Raw genomic sequence first — 24,569 nt, 5'->3', positions numbered from 1 at the left:
TGGGAAAAACAGACGGGGGAACAGGCCTCGACACAACACTGGCAAAGACATTGTAATTGTGTTTGCATTTATCGTGGCTCGCCCTTAATGCGTTTTCCAAATAAATAAAATCGACAAATGACTGATCGAAGACGCGTGACTTGACTTTAGACTTGGACCTGCCCCGGCAGGCCTGCGGTACATACTGGATTTAAAAAACACATTTTCCACCTTCAGTGACACGTGGTGAGTAAACACTCACACACATTTGTAATTGGATACATTTTGCAACTCTTTGATTCACAAACACAGCTGATCACATACGCTCACGTGTCCCTGCAGGTGCCTGGCACAGATCGAACTGTGTGGGGTTCTGGTGCACCTCCTGACGGGTCTGGGTGTATAAAGAGCATGCACATCACTGTTTATTATGTCCCCGTGTGTTTGTGTCACTGGCTAGGTATTATTATCAGCAGAACTTAGTAACCTCTGAAGACATTTATGTCATCTTTTCATCTGACCAAACTGAGCAAATACAATAATCCTGTTTGTGTTTGCTGAGCCTATCGCAGCCGTGCCCTTCACCTGCAGCAGGGCAGGGGGTGGAGGGTATGATATGGCATTATACATCCTATTTATGTTGAGCATAACAGCATCAAACACATACACCCCTCCTGATGACATAGGAAGAGCTGATTCTTTTGAAGTTGTCCGTTTGCTTTGTCTATCACCTCTCAGATAACCTCTGAGCTCTGTGACATAGGCAGAGGTTACTCTGGCTCAATCTCAGCGTGGCATGGAGGATATACGGGAGGGTTACACGTATGACCTATATTACATCGAGTGGGACAGCGAGAAATTAATGAAGCTCAACATTTTCGGCAAAACCCCTGATGGAGTTCAGGTGCTTGTTCATCTGTATGGAGGACGCAGAGGCAGAAAACCACAGTCTATTGGCACTGATGGCCCACTACAAGTGCATGGTGGTGTCTTTTTCTGCAGAGACTGTCTGTATTTTCTTATTTCCTTCTTATTTTATGTGACTGAGGTGTTCTTGGGCGTGTACAGCACTCAGGTGCGTCGTGGCTTTAGGAAAAGGTAGCGACCAGGTGCCAGGTCATAACCAGAGGGCAGAAGCAAAACACCAAACAAGAGTGAATCTAGGGTTGACTTTTACTTTTTTCTTTCGCTGGCGGGCGTCTTTACAAACACTAACCAAGGATCCTGCAAGATTCGAGATTACTTTTTAATTCCAATCTTTTCCAGGTCAAAATAACAAAAAAACGAAAAGGACCTGAAGTAAAAATTCGGGCACCCTGTATGGTCAGTACTCAGTAGCGCCTCCTTTGGCAGGTATCACACCCTCTAAACACTTCTTGTATCCAGCTCAGAGTCTCTCAGTTCTTGTTTGGAGGATTTTCACCCATTCTTCCTGCAAAAGGCTTCTAGCTCTGTGAGATTCTTGGGCCGTCTTCATGCTCTGCTCTTTGAGTTCTATCCAACAGTTTTTCCTCCAAACATACCTTTGCTCATTGTGTCCAAAAAGCATCAGGCTTGTTTCAAGCAAGCTTGTTAGAAGCCAGAGCCCTAACAAGCTCATTAAGGTGGTAAAAGTTGTCTGAGAGCTCAATTGTCTTGGGGTGCCCAAACTTCTGCTCAGTGCTCATTTCATTTTTTAATATAAAACTGTCCAAAACAAAAACAATACACTGATCTTCTTAAGATGTTAAAAAGCATGTTTCATGTTTCACTTTATGCCTTTTGGAGATCAGTTCATCTTCTACTCACAGTAACAGGAATTTTGACCAGGGGTGCCCAGACCTTCGCATACCACACCACTGTGTGTATAACTATTAGCAAATGACAAGCTGAACTGAGCCACTGAAATCCAAAAGGACGCACTACTGAAATTAAGTTTTTTGGTGAGAAACTTGAATAAAGCTGTTTGAAGGAGAAATTGTTTTCACAGCAATGTAAAAGACAGAATGATGACCTGCTGAACTTTTTTTTAGTTCTACGCAGCATACATAATTAAAACTACTAATCCCAGTTTTTTTATTAAAGCAATCATTTACAAAAAAAAACATTTTATTTCCTAATCATTTGAACTGTTTTTATGCAAATAATGTTAGGCCCTGGCCATTGTGTTTTGCCTCCTCTCTGGTGGCATGATTATATGTAATTCTTTTTGATGAGGAAAGCCAAGTGTGTGTGTGTAATGTTATTTCTGTCTGTACAAACTTTCTGTACCAAGATCTTCTCTGATACAATAAGAAATTTATAAGTAAGGACAACTGAGGCTCATCACGTTTATTCCATTATTCATCAAGGTAAAGATTGATTAGAAGTACATGTTTTCCACATCACTTCCTCTTTCATTGCCAAAAGGCTTTGTGCATGTGTGTTGTTGTGTTTCACACTCTGGGCACTGACACTGTGACTGTGGGGCTGTAGCAGCCTCTTCGGCTGGTGTGATTAGAACACAATTTAAAACTATTCTGTCACTATCTGTTTGAATGCCACTGCACTCTGACTAACTGGTGCATGATCCTTTGCATGTATCTCTTCAAAGAAAAGAGGGTCGCATTCATACTATATTTAAGATAAAAAAAAAAGTGTAATTAATTGTCTGGCAAACCACAAACAGCTCTCAGCCATGCAGCCTTTATCTGTGTGCACAAATGCAGGGATACACTCCCTATTTAAGGAGGACAGGTAAGTTAACAGGTGAACACAATCACCAATCACTGTGATGTCACCCAGAGAGGATTCACACAGAGTCACCAGGTGAAGATAATCACTAATCACTGTGACAGAAAGGTTTCACAGTGAACATTCCACTAGTACCACTAGTGCTCCTGTTAATATGCAGCTCTGCATACTCTGAATAAAGTGTCCTAAAATACCATTTATCATGTCATCAAGTGTAACAGCTGGATGGATGTTTTTCATTTAGCTTCTTTTCATCAAAACAGGATGTATTGCCAGTGGCAGATATATATATAGATATATGTATAACAGTTATGTGAAAACGTTTTATTGGTGTCAGAAATAAGTGCATGTTCTGCGTGACATCGTTACTCTCAGAACATGCACTTGCAGAGTGCAACCCTCTCCTCTTTAAATGTCAACTATTCTATCAACCACTGACCTCAGATAGTATAATAATGATGAACAACCAAGAATGTCTTATGTTATGCATTAATCCTGAATCATATTAATCTCTAAGTCACTCAGTAACATGAACACCTTCCTTCTTTCTGCTCCCAGCAGGTATGGCTCTGCCCCACTTGCCCCAAATGACTCGACGCTTGTTTGCCATCCATCATACACTAGTTATCTTTCCATATGTCCTGTACTGAGTCTGACATGGGGCAGCTGGTTGTATCAGTTATCTGTTGGAGTCTGGCCAGCATGTATATCTGCTTTGCTAAAAGTGAAATTCTCAGTAACTGGTAAATCATTAAGGTGACTACAGTAGTACGGTCCTATCTGGACGGTGCATGCTCCTGAGGGAACCTGAAGGTGTTCACGTGAGAGAGAGATCGATCTTTTTCATCTCTGAGTGACAGATTCGCTCTTTTTGAAATCCTCACAATGGACTTCCAGTGAAGTCTTTTCTTTCCTCTGCACCAAACACTCAGTGCATACAAACAGCGCAGAGCAGCTGCCATTTGCACAGCTGTGTTGTGCTCTGGAGTACTGCCAGTGTTTTTGAGTCCACACGTGCTCAGTAGCAACAGAACATAACACACACACACACACACACAAACAGAGAGAGTGATGAGTAAATGAAAATTTGAGTGTAAAAAAGGGCAAACGGCTCCTCTTCCAGACAGGGCCTCAAGATCAGGTCTGACTGCCACAAACCAACTGCGACACATTGAACCTGGGGCCTCAGGGCCCTTAAGGAATTTTACATACATACAAGACCCAGTGCAGTCAAGGTGGGAGATTTGGTGGGATCATTATGAGCATTTTTTTGCCCCTGGGCTTAAAGGTATAGTTCCGATATTTGGAAGTGGGGTTGGGGTACCTACTTGTGCATAGACAGTATATCACGTACAATAGAAGTCAGTCGGCACGCCCCCGAGTTTGGAGAAGCGGGCTGGCATCTGACTTGAAAGCTGAGCAACAGAACATGTTTAACCACCTGAAAAAATCAGTATCCGTTAAAGTGTTTGCTATATTTACAATATCGTCACTGCTTTACCTTGATGTCAGGCAATGATTTCCAACTGGAAAATGAAGCCGTTATATCGCTCTTTCTTCAAGGCCAGACTCCATTGAGACAAACAGTGATTTAACAGCGCTTAACACAGCAGCTGCTGCTGCCTCTATCATTTATTTTGTTCATGTTATTGTGTTACTTTGGCGTTTGGGATTCACCAAAGTCACACATAAACAAACTAAGTGATTGAAGCAGCCGTACACCAGCATTTCCTGTGTTAAGCGAGCTAAAATCACTGTTTTTCTCAATGCAGTGTGGCGGCTTTTATCAGAGCATGGATGGGGAACTGAAGCTGTTAACAGCTTCCCTGCTGGAGCAGGCTGTCTGACCAACCTGGTCTCACTCTGAAGTCATAGAAATCTAGAGCTTGAGCAGTGGTTGTGGCGTCATACGCTGATGAAAAAAGCCGTCCTTTCACGTCTGCATGATACACAGCTGGTCGTCGTTATAGTTTTACAGCGCTCGGTGGCATCAGGGGGAAACGTGGTGGGACAAGAACAAACGTTAAGGCGTCGAAAGTCCGAGGAGTTTTGGAAGGGTGATGGATGGGTTCCACCAAACCCTGTTTTTTCCCCCTAAACCTAGCTACATGTTTTTGTGCCTAAACCCAACCACATGCTTGTGTTGTTGGAGGAAAACAATTTTGAATTTGCGGTGTTGTACTAACGTAGTGCTTTTATTTTGAAAGAGACTGTATGTAAACTGTACATTTCCTGTGAGAACAGAAGTGTATTTTGAAAACAGACAATGCATGTAACAGGCTGAAGTTGACACGGCGTCCCAGAACGTCAACAACCAACACACACAGGGTACCTTGGATGTCATATGTGGACATGGAAGGCCCATGACCAAACGTCAATATGTGACGAGGTCAGAGTGAGAATGTGTTGGTCTGACAGGAAAGTAAGGTGCTAAAATGCTCTCAATATAGTGCACACTTTAACTGATATTGATTTTTTTTTTTTTTTTTTAGGTGGCTAAAATGTGTTTTGTTGCTGACCCCATCCACAGCTGTCCATTGCTTAGTGTCTGTGTCGGACTCCAGTCTGCTTCTCCAAACTGCGGGCGTGTCGACCGACATCTACTGTATGTAATACACTGACTGTTAAAAAGGACCCCATACAACCTCACTTCAAAATATCAGAACTATTCCTTTAATGTGTCACCAGCTTTCTGTGTATTTTTGTCCGTGCTCATGATGTTTGTTCACGTGCACACAGGTCACTTTGAAAATATGTTTTGATCTCAGTGAGGCTACATATTTATGAACATATTTATTCCTGTCATGAAAAATGGTCCTAAAGTATCAAACACCAGCGAATGAGTTTTGTCATTTCTGACTTTAGAGGGTCAGCAGAGAACAATTAACTATAAAAAACGAGCACGTGTTGGATACAGGTGACTGTCTCCTCTCTGCTCCTCCAGTGAGACTTTGCCTGTTTGTAGAATAAATCATTGATCTGTGCTGATGTTGCTGATGAGCCCACATCCAAAACCTTCAGCTGTGTTTTCACAGCTGTGCGACAGAGAACAGGACTATATGGGGGTTCAGTGACATGACACCTCATTCCTGGTAGCATCAATATAAAACACTACTGGACTTAGAACCTATGAGCACTATTTGTTTTCATGGCTACACCCTATCAACACTGCTGGTAAACATCCAGAGCTGCTCACGTTTGCTGTTGGCTTCTTTTCAGAGGACTAGAGAGGATAGAATCTACAGACGGGCTCGTCCAGCAGGATGAGACTCAGCTGGAAAAACCTCCTGTCACCTCCCCACCAGTCTCACAGCACCATCTGCTGTTAGAGGGACAGATTTCAGCTGAACGACAGCTGACGATTTTCATCAAAATTAATAGTACTGTACTTAAAGTACACACCAACAGTATTTGGCATTAAAGCATCGAGGCTGTCCAGCTGATACAGATTGAGCTTTTTTCAACTTTTCTGAAAACTACTGTGTCAGACCTACGACAAATACCCGAGTTTTGTAGATCTGAAAAGGATTAATTGATTACTTGATCAACAGAGTGAAGTAACAAGTCACTGATGTTAAAAGTCCAAGTCGAGTTGCAAGTTGCGATGCTTGCAAAGCTACACAGTACATCATACGCACAACACAAAGGGTTGGAACATTTTGTCTCTAAACTTTACAGTTATAGCTGAAAATGACAGCAGACACAAACATGTCTGCCGATTTTAGATATATCTCCGCAATTCAGAATCATGGCCAGTTGCCTGCCTGGAAATGTTAGCGCAATGTCAGTCCACTGGGCCGTGGGGTTGTTGGGTACGTGCTATACCTACGACACTGATTATATCCTGTATACAAATCTTTAAAATGTTGTCAGTATGGACATACTACACATCCTTAGCTCACTTAGATTCTCCATAATTCAATCGTTGAGTTTATTTTAAGAAAACCATGACCACCAAATTATAATTCATTCCAGTTTAACAGCATGGTAAACAAGACTTGTTTACCATGCTGTTAAACCGGATAAAAACCAAAAAACCAAATACCAATAAAAATGAGAGAATCGATTCTCTACTTTTAAAGTGGCAATAGAGAAAAATGTGTCCATTTCTCAATTCTTTATATTCCTTTCGTCCATATGGGTTTAATGATCAACAGTATCAAAATAGTTTTTCAAAATAATTAAGTTGTGGATATTGTTATGTGTAAGTCCATAGCTCGCTGTAACCGCTAGCTGCTAAGACCACACTTTAACTGAAACACCAGTTCACAATATTCCCTCTCCTTGTTAGCTATGGGGTGCCGTTTGTAAAGTGTCTCACGCTGAAAATAACATCAACATTTTGCCACATTTAGCTTCAAACAATGTTTAAAAAAGTGTTGTGAATTTTTTAACGTCACCTTTTACCACATTTACAGCAATATTTGTTAACTTAGAAATATATTAAATAGTTAAATCTAAATATTAAATCTAAATCTAAATGCTAAATCTAAATCTAAATATTAAATATGAATATAAATCTAAATGTTAAATCTAAATGTTCTGGGTGAAACTAAATATTTAGCTAATTTGCAAATTCACACTGCCGGTCACCGGAAGTACCAAAATAAAAGCTCGAGATGGTCAGACTGTGTTTATAGAATCAAATAACGAATTAAAACCAACTTATCGGGGGAAATGAACACTTGAACATACATTAGCGTGATAATAACTACCTAAAATAACAAGAAACATGTTTGGAGAAATTTTATTTGATGTGTACTTTGAGTTGTTAGTGTCCCTTCGGAGGGACTAACAACCTAAGCTAAGCTAACAACCGTTAGTTCTTAGCCCCGTTAGCGGTGTAATGACTCATTAACTCTTAAACGGTCCGTGAAAAAAATATTTTTTCCAGCGGATATCTTAGTTACAACATGATTGAGCTAGCAAAGCAGTTTTGTGTTGCAATGTGTGGTATTTATTCAGTTTTGGGAAATCACGATGTCTAGAAAGCATCAGTGGCTGCAGCAGCAGCAAAGCTAACATCAGGACATCATCTGTTAAAAGCCTCCCGTTGTCGGATATGACATGAAACTACTCCAGTTAGCTCAATCATGTTGTAACTAAGACATCCACTGGAAAAAATATTTTTTTCACGGACTGTTTAGAGTTTATGAGTCATTACAGACACAGCTAACGGGGCTAACAGCTAACAGTTAGCCCCGCTAATCTACGATAACCATGTTATTAATTTCAGAACGTGATAGTAATGTTTGTTCAATCATTGTGTTTATAGACTTTACAAACACCAGATTAGTCTAACCGGTGATACAGTGACATGAAAAATGTGAGATATGCATATATATATGTAGCTAAACTGTGTTATTTGTTATTTGATTCTATAAACACAGTCTGACCATCTCGAGCTTTTATTTTGGTACTTCCGGTGACCGGCAGTGTGAATTTGCATATTAGCTAAATATTTAGTTTCACCCAGAACATTTAGATTTAACATTTAACATTTAAATTTAGATTTAGCATTTAGATTTAACATTCAGATTTATATTTAGCATTTAGATTTAACATTTAGATTTAGATTTAATATTTAGATTTAGCATTTAGATTTAACATTTAGATTTAGATTTAGATTTAATATTTAGATTTAACATTTAGGTGCCACATTAAATATTTAGATTTAACTATTTAATATATTTCTAAGTTAACAAATATTGCTGTAAATGTGGTAAAAGGTGACGTTAAAAAATTCACAACACTTTTTTAAACATTGTTTGAAGCTCAACGTGGCAAAATGTTGATGTTATTTTCAGCGTGAGACACTTTACAAACGGCACCCCATAATTGGCGTTAGCTCGCTGGCTAAAAAAATAAAAGTGCCCCCATCTATAACAAATAGGCTTGTTGCTGAGAGGCAGGTTGATTTTAAGAGGATAAAGAGAGGAAAAGGCATCAGCAGCTGATGTGTGACCTGGAGACTGGGCTACTGGTCATCTCCAGCTGCATTCACTTCTTCTTTGAGAACTCTGAAAAGCACTATATAAGTGTGATGACATTATCAATCTAGTTAACAATAAAAATTAGTCACTTTATTACTATTATTATTATTATTATTATTATTACAAGGGCAATTTATTTGAGTATTTTGTTTTATGTTATTTTTTTTTTATATAAAATGTAGCTAAGATAATGAGCAAGTTAATTATATATTGTGCATTTTTAGATACATTTGGATTTTTTAATATTATTAACAAATAAGGTTCTTTGAGTGAAATGTTCTTGTCAAAATGGCGACGGAGATCCATCTGAAAATAAATCCAGAAGAGTTGAAAAGAAGTTACAGACTCCTGTTTGAGTGTATGCAGACTGCAGTGACTGTTCCCCTCCAGGCTGGTAGGGGGCAGCACCGCTCCGATGATACAGGAAGTAGAGCCGGCTGGTGGAAACCAGTGGAAGCTTCCCAGCAGCGGTCAGTCAGCAGTCTTCAGTCTACATCTGAGTTTTACAGCACATCAGGAACACACAGCTGTTTAAACTCTGTGTAAAGAGTGTTTACGGAATACAGTGGAGATGGACGGCGGCTTCGGAAATGACGATCTGTTTGATAATATTCTTCTGGCGGATGAAAAGTGAGTTTTCTGGAAGTTGAGTGTTTTGTTTTGTTGTTTACCGCGGTGTGTCCCTACCTGGGCCCCGTACATCACGCTGTACACAGGTAACACAGTTATTCAGATTATATCGTCGACGATATGACAGATATGTTGGATTTATTAGTTCTTCTAATGTGGTTTATCTGTTCTCACAGCATCAAGCTCTGACGACAGTTAACTGATGATGAATTAGACTGTTGAACTCATTTTTTATACATGTCTCACTTTTAGATTTATGATGAAAATGTGTTGATATAATTCTGATTTTAGATGAGAACATTCAGGTTAGTGTAAAATATCTGATGACTTTCATACTAAAGAATGATCTATAATATTATACATGATAATTAGGGACTGTTATTTATTTATCAGAGGAGGGGGGTGGCTGAGGTGTTACTCTGTTTTTTTTGTTTCACCCCTCCTGAAGCTACAAATATATTTTTCCTTAATGACGAGTTCATACTACACATTTTTGTCTGTTCCCACAGTCACTGTGTCAGATTAGGTGATTGTGGAGTCATAAATCTTGCCGTGACTTGGCCGACGGTCATAACTGACTACACATTGGTCCACCAATCATCCCTGCTCGTCTTTCACGATGTGTGTGATGTCATCAGGTTACTCTTGTCCTAGTTTTCTTATTATTCCTATTATTTCAGTCACTGTGGGTGTTCATGGCCCCGAACTGTTATTGTAGTAACGTAAAAAGCGCCACCGTGTGCAAACTGTACAAGTCACTGAATCCTCCACATCAAGTTCCTGCAAATGTTTCACAATAAAAGCCTGTTAGGAAAATGAAGAGATTCTCTTAACTGAAATTATGATGGGCTTTTAATATTTAACAGATACAGGAAGTGTTGAGTTTGAAATGACGGCACGATGCATAAACAGGAGCAAATGAAAAGTAAAAATATAAAAATACAGAGGGAACGACTTAAAGAAAAATCAAACATGCTAGACTTTCTGTCGGGACGTCGTGAGGCTACTGCAGAGTCATTGGTCCCCGGAGTGAATGCCAATTGTTACCTTTCCCTTGAAATACAAAAGATGTTGCTGGGTTTTTTGTCCAGTGGGAAATGGGCTAGATAAGCTCCAAGGCTGTGTCAAACGAGAGGACACGTAGACCAGGCGAATTCAGTACAAGTTTTTTAAACTTCAGATAGTTTGCATTCCCCCCATTAAGCATCATCCAGCATATTCCAGAAATAATGAAAATAGTCTCCAACCACTGAGTGAGAGTGTGATTGTTTTTCAGGTTCAGAGGGGAGGGCTACCGTGAGGGGTTTGAGAAAGGGACCCGCCGAGGACTGCAGGATGGACGCAGACATGGAGCCTCTCACGGGGCCAAACTGTCCACTGAGGTGAGTTAACACAGAATATTTCTGCCATGTTGATCTGTAGCTTAGCGCCAGAATGTGCCCCATCACACCAGACTGTACATGGGTCAGTGTGCTGTTTATTTTATTTTGGTGCACAGAATATGACTGACAGATGTCCCTCTGTATGAATATGTTTGAACTTTAATCAGAACTGGTCCCTATGACCCTGCTGTCTGTAAGCATTACATTAAATACATGGTCAAGTGGACAGGGTCAGCAGTTTGTTGTTTTATTTAAGTTGTGTTGCTTTGAATCTGTTGATCAGTTCACAGTCTCTCGCCCTCTAACCTACAGATTTCCTTCTACTATGGGTTCGCCATCACGTGGAAATGTCTCCTCCAACATAATACAGATGTCAAATCAAGGTATGATGTCCACTTTATAACCTACATACTGATGCAGATGATTTAAATGAACCCTTTTTCTGCTTTAGTTTAAAGAGCTAAAAGCCGCAGGCAATAACTGAACCTGTGTCCCAGCACTGTGCTTCAAACATGGTTTAACTAATCCAGGCTAACAACAACTAACAAGTTTTGTGTGTGTGTGTGTGTGTGTGTGTGTGTGTGTGTGTGTGTGTGTGCTGTCAGGAAGCGTATGAAGGCGCTGGAGGCTCTGCTGGGTTTGATCCAGAACTCCCCTCATGATGATCCTCAGTCTCCACAGCTACAGGAGTCCATGGACAAACTTCGTGCCAAGTTCAGACAGGTACTTTATTTTCTTGACTTTGGTCATGGTGACAGATGTCTCGAGGTTTGTATGGATTGAGTAAGAGATTCATTCTGCCCCGCTGCTCAAAGGACTGCTACAACAAATCATTTTTACCTGCTGCCATACAACTGTACAGCGCCTCCCTGTAACTGTAAATACTCACCTGCCCACCAGATTTCTCACAGCTGTTTTTAACCCATTTCACATGGACTTTGTTTTTGTATTCTATGTTCCTGTGATCTATGTTTTTGTGCTTGTGTCTTGACGTTTTTATCAGCTGCTATGACATTTTAATTTCCCTTCGGGGATAAATAAATCTATCCATACATACATGCACACACACGTACATACATCCATATGAACAGAGCATAGTTACCATGCACCAGCTTGTTAGTATTGGACCTTTTTCCTGTTGACCTATTATGTCACAGACCAAACAGTGGACAAACAGTTTAGCTACAGTTAGCTAGCTGCTAACTGGTACCATAGTGGACAACTTTACAGCTCTGTATGAGGAGATACAGCATGAACTGTGTCTCCTCATCCGTCCAAAAAGTCACGGCTCTGGATGTAGATTTCTCCATGTTGTTACCGGCTTCTTCTTCTCTTACACATTTAATGCTATTGGACTTCCGGGTCAAAGCCCGGGTGGGAAACTGTGGAGCATGCTCAGAGCGCCTCGGCCAGTTTGGGTCTGATTGACATTTTCAGTCAGACTAACATGTTTACATGTATTTAAAAGTCTGGTTTTATGCAGTCTGACACAATAAATTCGTTTTCTCTGATGTCATGTAAACGTACTGACCATAAATGTCTCTGTGTGCTGTCGTCCAGGTCTGCTCCATGCTCAGTGTCCCGGCTGACTTCAACGATTACGTCAAAACTTCTGAAGGGACCTCTTTCTGAGTCACTCCTGATGATGAGGAGGTGCTGAGCCGACCTCTGTGTCCTGTACATGGCAGAGGGAAGTTGAGCTGCAGTCAGCCGACAGTCCTGGAGACAGTCTCCCCGGCGGCTGGGATCGGTCTGCAGTGGATTCATTCAGGGTTTGGAGTGTGAAGCAGTCTTCTTTGAGTCTTTACCCTTGCTGTCTGGTGGGAATCTGCAGTCCTCATTAAAGTGGATAATCTGAGGAGACAACTGCAGTCAGTCTTTACTGTTGAAACTGCAGGGTGTGGAACTGAGTCCCAGTAAGACTTCAGAGACTGGGAACAGGAGAAAGACACTGTTTCTTGCTTGACTGTGGAAATGAGTGGATTTGTTGCAGTGATGTTGAAACAACTGAACTGAAAATCAGAAATGTAATAAACAGACTGTTAAAGACAATGATCAGGGTTTTGTTTTCAAGAATGCTCAACAGAACAAAGATGCCTTCAGATAAAATAGAAACACAGTTTGCTCTTTGGTGTCTGAAGTGTGTGTATTCTTTGTGAGGTTTAACCAAACTGCAGTGACTGAAATAATGAAACAACTTGTGCCAAATACCTTTACTCATGTGCTCCAGTTATCTTCAGTGTCTGCTGCTCTGTGCTCCACCACACTTCAGTTTGGAGGCTGCATTTTGTGGTGCTGTTGCAGCTGTGTTGTGTTCAGTACGGTCAGTGTTGTGTTCAGGGACGTATTCCAGAGGGGGTTTAGTGACAGTAAATCCTGAGATGAGGGAAACTCTGGGTTTTCAGTTCCAGAAACAGACGCATCTCCAACTCGGTTACTGCGGTAACTGACTCTGTGAACCTAACCTAACCTTTTCTTCAGCACACCCTGAGTTTCTCTGCGTCTCCTCTCTCTGACAGAGGCAGACATGCTGTCTCATTACCTCACTGGCTCAGTCTGTGCCAAAACGTGCATCGAAGTGTATTCATTTATTTTTATTGTCTGTCAGAATCAAATCCAGGTTGGATATTAGTTTGTTACTCAGGACGATGTAAAGTTTCTATGTGCTGTCGGTCATTTCTTTGAACAGTGTTTTTGCCCTCACATTAAATATCACAACATTAAGATGCCTTCAGCTCAGAAGAAAACCTTTTTTATTATAACACTGTGACACTGCGCACACGACAGCTGTTTGTTTGGTAGAGAAGTCCCACTAAGATGGTTAATGCACATAATGTGGAATCTTTGTGCTTAACCTTTGTGCACTGCTGAGAGAAAACTTATTTTTTTCTGCTAAGAAGAAACTTCCTACATTATCATTATGACCACAAACTTGTCAAAGGACCATGTGTGTCAATTTATTTTTGGACATTTTTGATCTATATCTCCAGGGTTTTTTGTTTCCATCAAAATGTTTTTAATTAATTTCAAATCATTTAATCAAATATTAACCCTTTACATGTCAGCTTGTATCATACACCACTAATTTGCATTTGTTAAAAAAATATATTGAAACATTTTCAACATACTAACAGGTGATGAGATTATTCTGCTGTTATTATTCCAGTCTGATAAGAGTCAGTCATAACCCACAATACTGATTTTAGTGCATTATTTTTTGCCTGGTGCAATGTCAGGTTTGAATAAAAGTCCTTTAATTTCCTCCCATGACAAAAAATATGTCATACCACCCTCCCCCTGGAAAGATCCTGAATTTTTGATCAGTTCCTACTTTTTATTAAATAGTTAGTTAATTAAATTGATCACAGGATCAATGAACAATGATTACTTACCTGTGATGTGATTGGTGGCATAATACCTTTCATATTTGAGACTCTATATTTTTGAGTGAGCAGGATGGTGGTGCAGAATCAAAGTGAGCTTTTAAAAAGAGTGTGTCTCGTCTGAATGCGCTTTAACAGACTTTCAGTGGCCCAGTGTCTGTGAATAAAGCAACTGAATCCAGTCGAGCCAAAGATTCAAATAGAAGTCAAAAAAGCAGAATCTACTGTATTTTAACCTCAACGCCTTTTCAAGTGCAAAATATCCACCACATTATTACTGGATCACATTGTGACCTTACGTTCACTTTGATGTAGATACATTTTTCATCTTCAGTTGCTGCCCCACTGTTAGTGCTGCATTCAGTGCACTGCAGTCACAGTTATATCGACGGTTTGAAACAGTTTCAGAGGTTAAAACTACAGTCTCATTATTTACAGTGAGTTCATGAAAACACTGACATGAACTGCTCTGACAGGTGTGATTAGGTAAAGCTCAACATGAAAGGGCAGAAAAATGGACATTTGGAGAAAGTAAATTCTGAGTGACAGAAACCTGGGATGTAAACTGACAGCAGAGGGAGGAAAGTCGTCCTTGGACAAACTATACAAGCAGCGAGCCACTAGAGGGCGATGCTATCATTCAGATATTAGTTAAAGCTGAGATGAGCTTTGTTCAGTGGTAAATAAACTACTGCAGTCATTTTAATTCTAAAGAAATAAAGAACTGATTGGCTGATAACACTGTGTGATGATCTAGGGCATAAATTGATGTTTAATGTGATTGTTATGTTTCCACATTGAAACTTTCTGAGCAGCTGTAGCTTCCCTTTTATTTTACCACTATAAAAAGTGAAGTGAAAATATGGTGCTGTGAGCTCACACAGCTTCCACCCTCATTACTTACCCTGCATTGTAACAGCAACACCTGAATTGTCAACTGAAAAAAGTGCATGCACATCTACGGTAAGCAGAGCAGGTCAAATTTGAAGCAGGTCTGTAAACTGCGATGGATGTTTAGAAAGGACAGTTTGGGTAATAATGTTACAATCCACTTCCATCTTCTCCTCCAGATACAATACAATCCTATCAGGGTTAAAAATGATCTCCGAACCCTCAGCTGACGTCTGGGACCACCTGAAAACCTCCAAATGAGAATTTTGGGTTGTCTCATGAAGTTTATGTTTCTATTCATCCATACTGCACAGTTCTATAGCTGCATTTAGATGCAGTTTGTGTTAAGAGGACATTGTAATTTATAGCTCATGCACTCAGAGTAGTTCCTGTCAGCTTATATTCGAGCTATAAGAAGTGTTGCAAATATAGTCCAGCAGCACAGAGTATAAGCTACGTCTGTTAGCATGGATATAATACCAGCACCCCGCTAACCACAGGAGACTGTGACCTGCCAGAGTGTTGCTTTAAAAAAATAATAATTGCAGCATGCATAATACCTTGTGTGGTGTCATTAAAGCAAAACTTGTCAGCACAGATGCTTTAAGTTTGCTACCTGAGTAAAAGAAACCAAGATTAGACTCTGCAGCAGGATGGATACATGGTGACTCTGCTCCTGAACGCAGCCCAACTGCCAGATGAAAATATTGGCATTGTATGTTTCTGCAAACTACAGATATGTTACATGTGCACTTTTTATCTATATCACATCAGCATTTCTAACGTGACGTAGTTCATGAGCTGACTTTGTCATCAGGAGGTGGATGGGATGGTGGAAGGTGTGACACCAAGAGAAGACGCTTGCAAAGCTGCAGACCACTGTTTGAGACCAACAAACAACGAAACCGGTTGTGTTTTAGTGAGTCAGCGCTGTGATTCCAGCTGAATTTTAAGCTCCAAATGTAGGTGTTTTATAGTGAGCCATTGGTGTGTTTCCATAATTTTCAGGCTCCAAACGTCAGTGTTTTGTAGCAATCTGTCTGTTTTTTGAGCAGCGTTTTAGGCTCCACACATGGGTGTTTCATAGGGGCCTGTTGAATTCTTCCATCAGCTTTTCAGATGCTAAATATAGGTGTTTTATAGCAGGCCATGGGTGTGTTTACAGTAGCTTTTTAGACTCTAATTGTCAATGTTTTGTAGCGACCTGTCAGTGTTTTTTGAGTGGCTTTTTAGACTTCAAATGTGGGTGTTTTGTAGCACTCTGTAGAGTTTTTCCTGCAACTTTTAAGGCTTCAAACATCTCTGTTTCACAGGCACCCGTGGATATGTTTTTTTTAATTGGTTTTTCAGGTTCCAAACATGGGTGTTTTGTATTGACCCATAGAATTTTTTTTGTTGCAGTTTTTAGGCTTCAGTCATCAGTGTTTTGTAGTGACCCATCAGTCTTTTTCCAGCAGCTTTTGAAGCCCCAATCATCATCCTGTCTGTGTTTTTCAAGTGGCTTTTTAGGCTCCAAACATGAGTGTTTTGCAGGGGCACACTGAGTTCTTCCAGCGGCTTTTTTGCTCCAAGGTGGGTGTTTTGTAGTGACCTGTCAGTGCTTTTCCATCGGCTTTTTATACTCCATATGTGGGTGTTTTGTAGCAACATGTTGGTGTGTTTCCAGTGAGGGTATTGCCACGAAAAAGTGGTTGTTTTTCAAGAGACATGGCTGCATTTCCTGGGATTTTAAGCCAAAACAATATCTTTACCTAATCATAACCAAGTGTTTTTTGTGCCGACACCTAACCACATTAACCACAGCGTTATCAAACGTACATCATCAACGTATTTGGTACATAACAACTTGCAAATGTAACATGATCCAGGGTTTGCAGAAATGTACAATGCCACCCTTTTTTCTGGCGAGTGGTTTACTGCACGAGTCCAAACTTTATTTAGACGGAACAAAGAGAACAGCAACACTGTGTTTGCTGTGATGAGCAGATCATGTCCTGCTCTGAGTGAACTGCAGAGAGGCCAATAGCTTTTTGATCGGGTCTGTCTCCTGATGGGGAGCTGTTGGTTAATGTTAAACTCCTGTCCCTCTCTTTAAATAAAGCCAGGTCACCAGCCTCTGCTGTCAGCAGTGTACTGTACGTACAGAGTGTATACATGCTGGTGTAATTACTACTCGAAATAGATTAAGTGTAGAAGGTTTCTTTTTACCAGACAATGAGTTTTTAAGGAGATGTAGTTTACCATGACGTGTTTCGACTGTCACTACATATACATGCTGCCGCTCTTCAGTCCACACACACTCAACAACAACAAAAACAACAACAACAGCAGCATCAGGAGGCACCAGAGAGGACCAGAGGGACTGTTTGAGCCTTTGTCAGCCAGCCCGCTTTTTATTCCATGTCCGAACTCACACTGACAATAACCCAACAGGACTGTGTGTGTGTGTGTGTGTGTGTGTGTGTGTGTTGGGGTACAGTAGCAGCTGGTTTATGCAGTGTCAGGCAGCAGGTGAACGCTGTCTTCTGGTCGGCAGCTTCTGAAGGCAAACAGAGAAAAGAGAGTGAGGGAGGCGGTGGGGCGGAGGAGGGGTGGAGGGTGACAGGGGCCAAATGAGAGAGGCTGCATTCAGTTGAGTGTTTTAGTACGACTTGTACCCTCTTAAAGTCAAAAAAAAAAAAAAATCAAAGGCAGAGGCAGAGTGAGCAATTATCAAATGAAGAAACCGAAGAGACAGAGAGAGGGAAGAATCGATTGTAGCCGCAGCGAAGTGAAGAGGAGGAAGAGGAGGAGAAAGGGTGAGGAGTCAGAGGAATAATAATCATAGGAAGAAGGAAAGGAAGAGAAAAAGGGAGGTGGAGGAGAAGAGGAGAAAGATGAGGAGGAAGAGCAAGAGGGAGAGGAGGAGGGACTGAGGTCTTTGAGAGAATGTAGAGGAATGTGGGGAGCAGGTGGTGAGTGGTGACATGAAAAGCAGTGGTGACAAATGCTGCCGTCCGGCCGGCCGGCAGCAGAAAAGCCCTCTGAATGAAATGGTGGCATCGGATTTCACCACAAGCACACCAACAGCTCCAGGAGGAGGAGGAGGAGGAGGAGGAGGAGGAGGAGGAGGAGGAGGAAGGGGGGCTTCATGGAGAACAGCAGACAAACATGGTGTCCTCTGAGTGAACACACATAGTTTAGATTAAACTCAGCTCTCATCCAGTTTATTAACATATATATTTATGCACATTAAAATCATATTTATATGGTTTGAAACATAATTGTTAATAAATCGCATGGACACAGAAATTCATGGAAATGTTAAAAATGGTCGAAAAAATTTTGATGATAATGATGATGATGATAACCAAGCACTCTCTATCTGCTGATAATGAAGACTGTGACATGTGGTTAAATGCTCTGCGACTTTAAGGCCATATCCACACAAAGACGGAACCGATTTTGTTTTTTAAAAGTTTTCCATAAACATGGAATCATCTCAAGATATGTGTACGTAAACATGAAGCCACTGAAAATGCTGTAATATATATGCTAAGCCTGTAAGTGGCACTGCAACGCTGCCACAAAGTACACCAAAAACAGAGAATAAGAAACGGAGCATGCGCATGAAGCTCGTGCAATGTCAACGAACACTAAGAAGAAGATGGCGGGGTCACACTTGATGACAGAATGTTGACTAGCGCATGTGGGTTAAGGCAGAGGTGGGGTTATGGCGTCATCCTCTCAGAAAAAAGGCGTACTGTGTTGTAAATACGGAAACGTGAAGGTCGCGTCTTCAGATTTTTTCACTCTGGGACCCCGTTTCACAAGTTGGCTCTTAATCGCTGGTTCTGTGTTTACGAAAGGTCTATATGATAAAAAACCTTTGCGGATGCACCTAATCTTGTCTCCGTGTGGACATGGCCTAAGTTTCTTTTTGTTTGCTTTTTGGGGTCAGCCCTCTGCTTCTAAGGTTTAGGCTTCATCCACACAAATACAGTTTCCTTTTAAAACCACAGACTGTAAAAATAAGGGACGTAGCTACCATGACTTCACCCGTTGGTTTGTGTTCTGCATAATAGCTGCCGCCATCTTAGATTTTTGGAACCAAAAGTGACCATATTTGGGTGAGAGGCTGGAGCAGTAGAGGAGCGAAGGGTGGATCTGACTGAGAGGCCGAGGACACTAACAGCAGACAGCCTGTCACTCAAAGTGTCCCGCCTTTGATTATGCAGAACTTTATGCCTTAATAAAATTTAAAGTGGTGAGTTATAAAAAAAATTTAGCCCCTGTACAGCTGTCATTTTCCAAAACCATTTTTTGTACCAGGCTGTAAACATGTTTATTTCTGCTGTAAAGTTGGGCATTTTAACATAGGGGGCTTCTGGGGGCAGCCTCTAGTGGCCATTCAAAGAACTGCAGTTTTTTAAATCAATGCTTTTATTGCTTTTTATTGTCCAGATGTTACTAAACATTTACATAAACCAACACAACTTGCGCAGCATCACTGTCATTATGTTGTGTGATCAAACTGCACATTTTGGAGCGGCCTATTATAGTGACCATCCTGAAGCACACCTGTGCGGTAATGACGCTGTTGAATCAGCATCTTGATATATCACACCTGTCAGGTGGATGGATTATCTTAGAGAAGTAGAAGCGCTCGTTAACACTGATTTAAATTAACTTGCAACCAAAATTTAAGAGAAATATATTTATTCAGAGCATGAAAAAAGTCTTTAACTTATACCTTTAAAAAAGTGTTGCTTTTTTTGTGTGTGTTTCTGATACATACATACAGTCTCTTTCAAAATAAAAGCACTATGTTGGTACAACACTTCAAATTGACGTTTTTTTTTTCCTTCAACAACAAACACATCTGGTTTGGTTTAGGAAAAGCCAAGGTTTGGCTTTACAGTCTTACAGGAGGTGAACACTGGCCTGAAAGTCGGTGGTTGTTGGACCCATCCGCCACCCTGTGCGCCCCACTTGGACTTGTGCTGCCTTTACTTTCGTTGTGGTCCCGTCACGTTTCCCCCAGGAGCTGCTGGGTAACCGGCCACATATCATACTGTCGTGAACGGATGGCTTTTTTTTGTCGGTGTCTGACGCTGGAAGTCACTGACCAAGCACAGGATTCTGATGACTTTGAAGTGAGGCATGAAATAAAAGAAGAGTTAAATGTCTTTTTCTTAATTTTATTTTATTTTATTTTGTGATTTATTTACTTTGTGCAGTTTCTATGCACTGTCGCTCTATTTCCATAAAGGCTTTAACAGGCCCTGAGATGTAAACTGTCATTAGATATAAGGGTATCGACTATATGAGAGAAACATGAGCAAACGATCAACGTCCTCAGTCCCAGAATTGCGTTCTCCTTCACAAACCTGCAGTGATCAAAGTGCAGCAGCTCGGTGAAGCACCTCCTTCTCCTCCCTCCTGCGGGACGGATCCTGGAAGTACTTCCCTCTGTGTTTGATGTGGTCTGCTCAGTAATGTCTCTCCCTGCTCTCAGACCACAAACACTTACCTGTGACAGGACCAGAATAGTTTATCGCATGTCAAATAAGTGTGAGTTGGTTCAGCGTGGAGCCGCCGGCTTTTCTGTTTCCATGCAAACTGCCATGTTAACACGCAAACCCACCACCCAGTGTCAGCCCTGGAACTGGTTTCACTTTGAGGCTACTCCTCCGTGAACTGTTTGGGGCCTTCATTACTGCACATGCAGACTTTTTTAACTGCTCCTGGAAACAGTCATTTCACCCTGGATCTTTTCAGCAGTTTGTTTCACTCAGTTATGATAACGGTGTATTCAGAGTCATGGTGCTGCAGTGGTTAGCATTGTTTCCTCACAGCAAGAGGGTTCATGGTTCGAACCCCGGGGTGGGGGAGCCCCTGTGTGGAGTTTGCAGCGTGGGTTTCCTCCAGGTGCTCCAGCTTCCTCCCACAGTCCAAAGACATGCAGGTTAATTGGTAACTCTAAATTGTCCGTAGGTGTGAATGTGAGCGTGAATGGTTGTCTGTCTCTATGTGTCAGCCCTGTGATAGTCTGGTGACCTGTCCAGGGTGAACCCTGCCTCTCACCCAGTGTCAGCTGGGATCATATTCGAGTAAAAGTAGTGTTACTTTAAAGAAATCTTACTGAAGTAAAGACTATATTTCCAGCCCAGTCTCACTCCCAACTCACCAAATACCAACGCTTGGTAAGCAGCCCTCAGCATCAGATACTGATGCATCAAAGCACCCTTTAGTGTTAATATGAGACCCTTTGGACAGCCGGATTTTTTGACACTCTGCGCAACTAAAGAGAGAGAAAGTCCACATATAATGGGCAGGAAGGGAGGTGAATGAGTTAGACGTGATTTATACTTGTGCATCAGCTCTATGCAGAGCCTACGCAGTAGCCTACACATGTTGCCTTCACCGTTGTGTGCATTTATACTTGTGACGTGGTGTGTTTGTGTCACTCTGCAGTTACACCTCCAAAACACTAGTCGGCTGCAGGGTTTCTGGAAAGTGCTGCAAAGTTTAGTTGATGTAAAACACACATTAAACACACATTAAACATGGCTTAATGGAGACAGTTTCAAACACAAATCAGCTTCACTATAACTCGCAGCATTCACAGACAAACACTTGTCTTTATCTGGACACATTTTCCCCACAAATACAACATGCTAACGTTATTAGCACAAGCCTATGGCATTTTACATTGTATACATTAGCCTAGCGACTAGCAGAGATTTCCTCTGTTCATATGAAGCCAGGAAAAACCACACACAAGACTTAAAATGTTATTTTTGTGGAGGCTTTATTGTCTTCACAATTTATTGTTTCTTATCTGTGAAATTAAAGTAAAAATGTATTTTGTTTCCACTGAGGGAAATGGTGCACGTCAGACTGCAGCTCCTGCTTTATAAAAAGTTCTGACTTTAACCTGGAAGACCACTGCTTGGGTGCTGTGTGAAATCGTGTCCTGTTGGGGGTCCCCAGAACTGTTACGTCCGCATGTAGTCTTGAGCGATTAACAAAAGCCAAAATTACAAAGCTATAAAAAAAATTCTCAGATGAATGTCAAATTGCCTTTAAAAGGCTGAACAGAGTAAAAACACTATTTATTAAATAATATAAATGATTGAAATTCGCATCGCTCCATACATTTAGTATGAAGCGGGCTATATAGAAGTGTGTGTGTGTGTGTGTGTGTGTGTGTTGAGGATATCAGGTGAAAACATCAACAGACAGAGAGGCACATGGACAGAAAAAAGGGAAAGCCTGGTGTAACACACAGCAGCCTGCTGTACGTGTTACTTACAGGTCAGAGACAGACTGCATGTGTGAAAGGGGTTGTAGTGTATGTCAGTGTGGTAGTGTGGTGTGTTTGTGTGTGTGTGGTGGTGTGTGTGTGAGTGTGTGTGCTGAGGGTCTTTGTCTGCTGCTGGTTGAGCTGGCGCTGGCAGGCCTGTGGGAAAGGATTAGACTTTCACGCCTTTTCGTCCACACTGAAGCCCCATCAAAGACATTCCTTGCATAACAAATCAATGAGTACTGTCACACACACACACACACACACACACACACACACACACACACACACAGATACTCCTGTTAATCATTAGCCAAACAATAACTTTTCAGGATTCAGACAGAACTTTCTTGTTCTCTGCTTTAATGTGGGCAGCAGGAAATTAGTGGAGTTTACAAGTTGAAACATAAACATCATTTGTAGATGTGTATTTTAAAAAGAACATGAAATCATATCCAGATATTAGCGTTACTTTCATTAATAAAAACTGTGACTAAATGTGTTTTTTCCATGACTAGGACGACATGATGTCATTAAACTGTGAAAATATTAACATTCAGTATTGTTGAAGAAGAAAAACTAATATCTCTACTTTTGTTGACAAAGAAAAGTTGAAATATTATCAGTAATTTTATTGATTTATTTTTTGTTCAATGCAGCAGTTTCGTCTCCTGTGATGCATGGTCAGGATGGATGACACCAAACTCTTTTTTGAAAATTCAATATGACACCAATATCTTTTGTTACATTTTTAACATCAACATTAATCAGAAAGACTTTGGACTCTTATGTTGGACAGATGTTAAACTTTGGTTGGAATGAAAACTGAGTTGATTAAATTCCCCTGACATCAAAACCTGAGTTCAACCAAATATCATCGTCTAATGACGTTGGTTGTCCAGCTGGGTTGTTTTAAATGTTTGAAGAGGTTACTCATGTTGCTGTGGTGCTTTCTTGTCATAATTAGTGCATCTTACTATATTTTTATCTACAGGGTGACAAGTAGCATCACACCTTCTCATACCAACTAGGGTTGCAGCGATATACTGGTTTTAACCTCTTGCACTCCACCCCCATTTTATAGCAAAAACGCCTAAAATGACATACCCAAATTAAAATGACTGTAGCTTCTGAACTGCTCTGACTACATGCATGCATGAGGTCTTGCCAGAAAGAAAACTCTCTGAAGTTTCTTGTGAATGTGTCAGAAACACTCTAGGTGATACAGAGACAGAGTAATGCGTCTCTGAAGTCACTAAAAAATTGAAGATGCCTAAAATAAAACAAAAAATGTGTTTCAGGATGAATAACTGTGGCTTCATCTGAGCAGGTAAATGACACTGTGGGGCTGTAGGCACACTATCAGTGAACGCTTGTTTCAAATTTAAAGAAGACTGCTCAAAGTATGACCATTCTACAGTGTTTTATCCATGAAAAGATCCATGCGGAGCTCCAAATGACAAGTCGGTCACTCTGCTTCAAAACAGTGCTATCAGTGATCAAACAACACTCAGCCAGCTTCAAACATTGTACCTTATTAAAATCAGGTGTGATTATGATAGCTGATGTTGTTTATGACACAGAAACACCATAAAATATCACCAAATAAAGCCATATGAAATGTCCCACTTCCTAGGCGGTATATCTCAGCCAAAAATAGTGGTAGGAGTGAGACTCTTACCTTCTATAAACCAGCTAACTCCCCGCTAACCGCTCCACATAAGATCAGAAGTAATCCTTTAACTTTTCCCGTCGAAAAACGGCATGCCTTGACTCGTCACCACTCATCGCTATTTTGGACTTTGTGTGTTTAAGCTGTTCTAATGTGAAATACATAATAAATAAAAGAAAAACGATGTTATTTGTGAAGAGTCGAGAGCTTCCTGAATCCAGCAATACCAAACATCACATGGTTTGATGACGTAGTGCGCCTGGGAGATACCATTTAACAGAGGAGGGGGGGAGCGAGGACGTCGGCATCCTGGTGGAGTTAGAGAGGTTTTAAAGGCCGTAATAAAAAAGTTGCCAGTTATCATCCAAAATATTGAGAAAAAAATGCTTTCATTAACAAAATGGTTTCACATTTCAGTTATAGTAATAAAATGTTTGTTCAACCAACAATAGCCCCTCTGTTTTCTTTCCTTTAAAGGTCATTCTGACTGATAATATTAATCCTGTAATAACATGATACCATGAAACCGCAGTATTTTGTAAGATGTTATGGTACTGTGAAAATCTCACACCGTCCTAACGCTACTCCCAACTTGTCAAATATTGCTTTTTGGACAGTGAGCTTTCAAGTCTAGCTTAT

The 24,569-nt window shown here is 40.8% G+C and overlaps 2 protein-coding genes across 2 annotated transcripts in view; one reads left to right on the top strand and one right to left on the bottom strand.

The window, feature by feature from the left end:
• The window catches only part of ccnd1 (cyclin D1), a 148,449-nt gene that overhangs the window by 111,719 nt on the left and 12,161 nt on the right, over nt 1-24,569 (bottom strand). The gene's annotated exons all lie outside the window — the stretch shown is intronic.
• lto1 (LTO1 maturation factor of ABCE1) lies at nt 9,104-14,634 on the top strand. The gene is made up of 5 exons (XM_049599427.1): nt 9,104-9,314; nt 10,591-10,696; nt 11,009-11,079; nt 11,302-11,419; nt 12,257-14,634. Exons 1-5 carry the CDS (start codon nt 9,256-9,258, stop codon nt 12,326-12,328), a joined length of 426 nt encoding a protein of 141 aa, XP_049455384.1. The 5' UTR covers nt 9,104-9,255; the 3' UTR covers nt 12,329-14,634.

The sequence above is a fragment of the Epinephelus fuscoguttatus genome, linkage group LG2, assembly GCF_011397635.1.
Source record: "Epinephelus fuscoguttatus linkage group LG2, E.fuscoguttatus.final_Chr_v1".
Lineage (NCBI taxonomy): Eukaryota > Metazoa > Chordata > Actinopteri > Perciformes > Serranidae > Epinephelus > Epinephelus fuscoguttatus.
Note: the sequence above shows the minus strand (reverse complement) of the source record. Positions and strands in the feature narration are given on the sequence as shown.

Excerpts from the sequence above, each read along its gene's own strand:
- lto1 (XM_049599427.1), top strand. The coding sequence starts at position 9,256 with ATGGACGGCGGCTTCGGAAATGACGATCTGTTTGATAATATTCTTCTG. Across the intron at positions 10,697-11,008 it reads GGGCCAAACTGTCCACTGAG|ATTTCCTTCTACTATGGGTT; the intron begins GTGAGTTAACAC and ends TCTAACCTACAG. Across the intron at positions 11,080-11,301 it reads AATACAGATGTCAAATCAAG|GAAGCGTATGAAGGCGCTGG; the intron begins GTATGATGTCCA and ends GTGTGCTGTCAG.